The sequence below is a fragment of the Notothenia coriiceps genome, unplaced genomic scaffold (genome assembly GCF_000735185.1).
Source record: "Notothenia coriiceps isolate Sejong01 unplaced genomic scaffold, NC01 NC01_scaffold00032391, whole genome shotgun sequence".
Lineage (NCBI taxonomy): Eukaryota > Metazoa > Chordata > Actinopteri > Perciformes > Nototheniidae > Notothenia > Notothenia coriiceps.
The window spans coordinates 223,370-229,218 of record NW_011365092.1 but is presented as its reverse complement, the minus strand read 5'-3'; the positions used below and the strand labels follow the sequence as shown (position 1 = coordinate 229,218).

The window sequence follows — 5,849 nt, the reverse complement described above, 5'->3', positions numbered from 1 at the left end:
CAAGGCATCGAGAGCATTCGGACGCATGCAAGAGTTGACAGCGTTTGCAGTCCTTTTGAAGTCACGATGCTTGCAAAGCTGGCTCCCGCTCCCCACAATGCCGCCAGTCGGCGAGATTCAAAATTTCCTTCGTCCACCGCGCATTCAAGGGAATGGCGGCGAGCTTTGAAAGTTTTTTGTCGTGGCCTGTGTGTGGACGCCGGCCGTTGCGGAGACATTTCGGCAAGCCTAGCTTGAAGTTGATTTAACTCGACAGATGCTGTCGAATTGGGTTCTCTACCAAAAGATCCTGCCAACGAGTCTCAAATTTGTGTCTTACCAGGGATGTGTTGAGTGTAAGTTTTTGGTCATTTGGATGAAAAAATGACTAATGGGTAAATAAACCATCTTACTAAAACGCGTTCCTGGACAGAGCAGCCCTACTGCATGCAAAGCTGCATGTACTCCTAACTAAACTTCTGCGGATAAATCGCACTTTTCTATCGCACACAACTGCTCGTTTGTCTTTTGTTCCCCCCCCCCCCCCAAAGAGTCATATTCAGCTACCCTGGCGCACTGGATGCGCATGATGCAGGCGCTGTGGATTCTCTGCAGTGCTGGCTACTGTACAGCTTCTTACAGCACAGAAAGAAACAGTCATGTCCTCGCTAAGCTTGGCGGGTGTCATCCTAGGCGGTCTTACGAGCAAGAGTCCAGGCGTTCACCCTATGTTCACTGACGTCAGCTCTATTCCTGTTCTTCACCGGGACAGAAGTACGACTCTTCTTGGTGGCTCATGGGTGCTGTGTTCTTGTGTGTCTTCATTTTGGATAAGTGATAAGATTTTGCGTTCACTTGATATTCGCGCTTAAATGCCTGCTCTTGTATTACACGGGGCTGTTCGTTGGATCTGCATTTACGGCTTCAATAATTGATTAGTGTTCTCTGGGATCTGTCATGTCATTCCTTCTTTTTGGTGTGGTGTGGTATTTCTATGCTACTTTAGTTTGTTGTCTGCTTGGCCCCTTCTTTCGTTGGTCTTTCCACCCCCGTATTTCTTTCATCTTCAGGCGTTACTTGCAGATCCCCACAGTGTGTGAACCTTTGGATACTGCAACTAGATTTCGGGGGTTTGCCTCCTGGCCATTGCCTCCATGTGTTTTTTTTGCAGGCCTTCCTCCCCGCGTCCCCTGCAGGTATGACTTCCACGTGTGATGGGTGCTGCTTGTCCCTACGATGCGTGGCCAGTGATGGACTTCCACTCCTCCCCCTTCTCTTCCCCTTCTCACTCATCAGGGCTCCGCCCCCCCCGCACCCCCCACCCGCCCGGCACCTCTTAGCCTCCTCTACTCCGCCACCCTGTGCTCGTCTCATCCGCGTGGTCTGGTGTTTCATTTGCACTCCTTAGATATTAGAGGTGTTCAGTCAACGTGTATGGGAGTCTTTTCATCTGTCTTTCTCTCACATAGAATTACATTTCCCTCGAAACCTTACAGGGATTCTGCTTTTCTGCCAACATACACTATAGAAAAAAGCAACAATATACATAACGCAACACATTTTAGCTTTAGGTTGATCGTGCAAAATTCATGTTTTGCTCTTCTCCATCCTCACTCATTACTTGTGTCAATGATTATATTAATGGGATGCCGAAATTAGCTTTTAATTCAAAGACGCATCACATATTAATCACATTAACCCTATCTTGGTGAAACATCTGTGCAGGTGTTTAATATTTGATCACTGGATGCTGCTTTAGAGGACCTGAAACTTTGGCAAAAGTCTCACCTTGTGCCTCATGAATGGAAACTAAACTTTGCGACTTCATGAGCAGCACCCTGTTTAGTTTCAGACAGTGTTTAATGTTCTGAATTGAGGCAGGTGTAAGTGAGAACTGCAAACTTTCAGAACTCAAAGCATCTTTTTTTCTTCTTTCTATCATTCTCTCTGTCTCTTTCTCTTTTTTTGTTAATTTCTCTCTTTTCCTTACTTTGTTTTGGTGTACGGTGATCACAGCATGGAAATCGTCTTCCTTATTAGTTTCCGTGGTATGACTTCTGTCTTTATCTTTTATTTCTCTGACATTATTTGTTCACCTTGCAGGTTCTTGGTCAGCTTCATGGTGGACGCGCGCGGTGGTTCCATGAGAGGCAGCCGCCACAATGGCATGCGCATCATCATCCCACCCAGGAAGTGCACGGCACCCACGCGCATCACCTGCCGCCTGGCCAAGAGGCACAAGCTGGCCTACCCCCCGCCCATGGTGGAGGGGGAGGGGCTGGTCAGCCGGCTGGTGGAGGTCGGACCAGCTGGGGCTCAGTTCCTGGGGTAGGACGCTTGGGATTTCTTTATGATGCATTGCAGTTTTCAGGGAGAACAGGGAACAAATCAAAGGGGATATTTTCCGATAAACTGTCCTAGGGAAGCTTTACAAGCTTTCAATTACTTCACACTGAACGCAGGTGAACCATCTAATGGAGAAATATAGTGTGGTTAGCTAAAGCTGCTCAGAAAAAACATTTTAACTACTATTGAAATTGACAATGTCCGAGTGAAGTTAAACTGCAACTTTAACTACATCCATGAATGTCAGAGGTGGCCAATGCACATCATTGTTATTTAACTCCCCAGCTGCCCTAAAGATGATGGTTTAATCTAATAATTTCCTGAGTTATATTGTGTTCTACTTTCTCTTTCAGACCTGTGATCGTAGAGATCCCCCATTTTGGGTCCATGCGGGGGAAAGAGAGGGAGCTGATTGTGCTGAGGAGCGAGAACGGAGACACGTGGAAGGAGCACCAGTCTGACGCCAGACCAGAAGACCTCTTTGAGCTGCTTTCTGGAATGGATGAAGGTAAAGCAAAGGTTATTCAGTGTGGCCCAACAATAATTGCCAATGATAATTAGAACAAATAAACTTTAATGGATGAAGGTGAACTTGAACCACTTAGGAATACCTATACTATTCAACCGAGGGCTATGTGTCAGCTGGTGTCCTAGAAAAACAGGTTTTCACTGCAGGACATGTGTTTCTTGTTCCTGTTTAGCCTACTTAGTGTCCTTTTTTGTATTGACCCTTGCCAAATGTCATACCTTAATAGTATCTAACACATAAAGTCATAATTCGTATCAGGTGATCATAACAAAGTGATAAATTGTGTAACTTTTTATTATATTTTTTATTATATCATAACTTTTTTTTTTAACTTAGTACTTTTTAATGCATGTAACATATGTAATATATGTAACATTAAGCTGTCTGTGGCTCTTTTCTGCTGTAACTACGTACATTTCCCCTCTGGGGGACTAATAAAGGTATTCTGATTCTGATATTTTCTGTCACAGAGCTGGACAGTCCCATTGAGTTGGAGAAGAAGCGAATCTGCCGCATCGTCACCAGCGATTTCCCTCAGTATTTTGCTGTGGTGTCGCGGATCAAGCAGGAGTCTAACCACATGGGTCCGGATGGAGGCATGCTGTCCAGCAGCACCGTGCCCATGGTGCAGGCCTCGTTCCCTCAAGGAGCACTCACCAAGAAGATCCGTGTCGGCCTGCAGGTACAGCAGCACTTCTGAATCAGCTCAAATTCAGTTTCATGACTCAGCTTTTCAGTCGCAGAGACTGTCCACTGACCTATTATTTATTTATACTCCAGTCCACGCCTCCTCACATGCCTGAGCCATTTCATTTCAGAAAAAGTTCAGGGAAAGTTTCACTAAACATTTCTCAAAGTTTCATCAACAAACTATTTATTTGACTTCCTGTTGTTTTTCCTTCTGTTTAGGCCCAGCCCGTGCCAGATGACATGGCGAGGGCAATCCTCGGAAACAGAGCCACGTTCAGCCCCATCGTCACCGTGGAGCCCAGGAGGAGAAAGTTCCACAAGCCGATCACCATGACGATCCCTGTCCCGCCTAGATCGGCAGAAGGCCATCCCAGCGGTCACCGAGGCGACACTGCACCCTGCCTGCGTCTGCTCTGCAGCATCACAGGCAAGTAGACCTCTGAATAACTAGAGCATGACAATACTGGAGAACCTTTATCCAAAATGCTTCTACACGACTAGCATTCAGTTATTGAATTAGTCATTGTGTTCTTAGATGCTAATACATTTTATTTGTGACAACAGACATAGTTGTTCATTCTTTAATTTCACATGAGACAGAGGTACTAACTCACTAGCCGTGGGTACATCAGTCCTACTTTGAAGTGAAAAGCAGCTCGATACAGGGAAGATGAAGAGCTGAGAAGATAAAAGGATGGGGATTACAAAAGCTAAAACACAGGTAATGTTGGAAAGGCACTGAGCTCATCTTTTGGCCCTTGTTTCCTGCAGGAGGGACGTCCCCCGCCCAGTGGGAGGACATCACAGGGACCACACCGCTGTCCTTTGTCACCGATTGCGTCTCCTTCACCACAAATGTTTCGGCCAGGTGAGAAACAAACATCTATTTTTTTGTTTGCAATGTATTGGATCACTATAAAAAACATTGCAACCCTTATTCTCCGAATCTGGGTGATAAATGCTTATTTCCAGTAAAGTATAAAACATTATAAAAACATATTGTAAATGAAAATCGCAACCACATTTTCAATTTGGATAAATAAAGCTCTTCATTGATCTGTTTGTATCACTGTTGTGTCTTAAAGGGAAGACTTGTTTTCGTATTCTTCTTATAGAAATAAGGGGCATGTTAATCCCAACTAAAGGTCGCCACATTCAGCTGATCAAATGAAGTAGTTTTATTCAGCTTTGGTCCCACCAAGCATATGAGAAACGACCACATCTCAGTTGTTAGAAAATGATGAGAGGGAAGTACAAGGAATCAATCAGAAGTTGGCAATGAATCCCAGAATCCATCACAACAGGGAAAACTGAATGATAAATATGTACTCTAGACAGACATTGATTTGGTCTGACTTCAACATCTCCTTTTTCACTATCCTTTTTTTTCACCGCATACATAAGGAGCGCAGTTCCCTTCTTGTCTTACTCTAAATGTTTTTGGAAAACTTTAACCTGCCAATACATTTAATTAGGTGTCTTGATTTTGAGGTGTTGTTTATTCTAGTATGCAAAGGCCTGTATACTCACATGATTCATCTTCTCTACACCCAAGTCATTTTGACTATACCATTTTGAGACATGCCTCTAAATCAGTGGTTCCCAACCCAAAGTTCGCAGGGGGGGGGCTCAGATGATTTGAGGCCAAATATCATATTTAGACTTTTTTTTAATTTCTTTTTTTCTACATATAATTGTAACGCAATACATGATTGCCACTAAAAGCCTTGTCTCTACATTACAATAAATAATTGATTAAGTAGAATAACAATTCAAGTTAGTAGCTAATAAAGGCATAAAAAGACAGAAATGTATAATTCTTTCTTTAATAGAAATGTTTCTTCTGCCCGTAAAGTGTCCAAACCAGGCTTTTCTGGATAAGCGCATTTTTAAAACATATCATTGTCCATGCCGGTTTCAGTTGGATTATTTGTCACAGTTGCTCCGATCAGATTGATCTCTTCCATTTTGTGGATTATTTACGACTTTTGAATCCACATAAACACATCGGCAAAATCCGGCTTACTTTGAGCATGTGTTTTAAACAGTTTAATCCCTTTGTGAATTGTTTCCACTTGCGCCGTCCTTTAATTTCTTCATACAGCGGGAATCCAAATGAATGAATCCTGAGTCCAATAACCATCAAAGTCACTCCAATAGTGCTCCTTAATTACGCTTTCATCCTCCTTTAACAAAATACTTCACATTCATCCAGTTTGTGACAGTAGTTGTAATATTTCTGAGACTTTTAAACTTTAATTACCGCTGTTGCACGTCTAAATTATGCCGTTGGAATCGAAATGTT

At 43.4% G+C, this 5,849-nt stretch overlaps 2 protein-coding genes across 2 annotated transcripts in view; one reads left to right on the top strand and one right to left on the bottom strand.

Moving 5' to 3' along the window:
• taf6l (TAF6-like RNA polymerase II, p300/CBP-associated factor (PCAF)-associated factor) overlaps positions 1-5,849 on the bottom strand; it is a 358,002-nt gene that overhangs the window by 138,172 nt on the left and 213,981 nt on the right.
• Positions 1-5,849, top strand: part of ank3b (ankyrin 3b) — a 139,556-nt gene that overhangs the window by 101,186 nt on the left and 32,521 nt on the right. Inside the window, exons 27-31 of the mRNA XM_010788977.1 lie at positions 2,083-2,307; positions 2,679-2,833; positions 3,325-3,536; positions 3,764-3,971; positions 4,316-4,412. Coding sequence (XP_010787279.1) covers positions 2,083-2,307; positions 2,679-2,833; positions 3,325-3,536; positions 3,764-3,971; positions 4,316-4,412 — 897 coding nt within the window. The remainder of the gene's footprint in view (positions 1-2,082; positions 2,308-2,678; positions 2,834-3,324; positions 3,537-3,763; positions 3,972-4,315; positions 4,413-5,849) is intronic.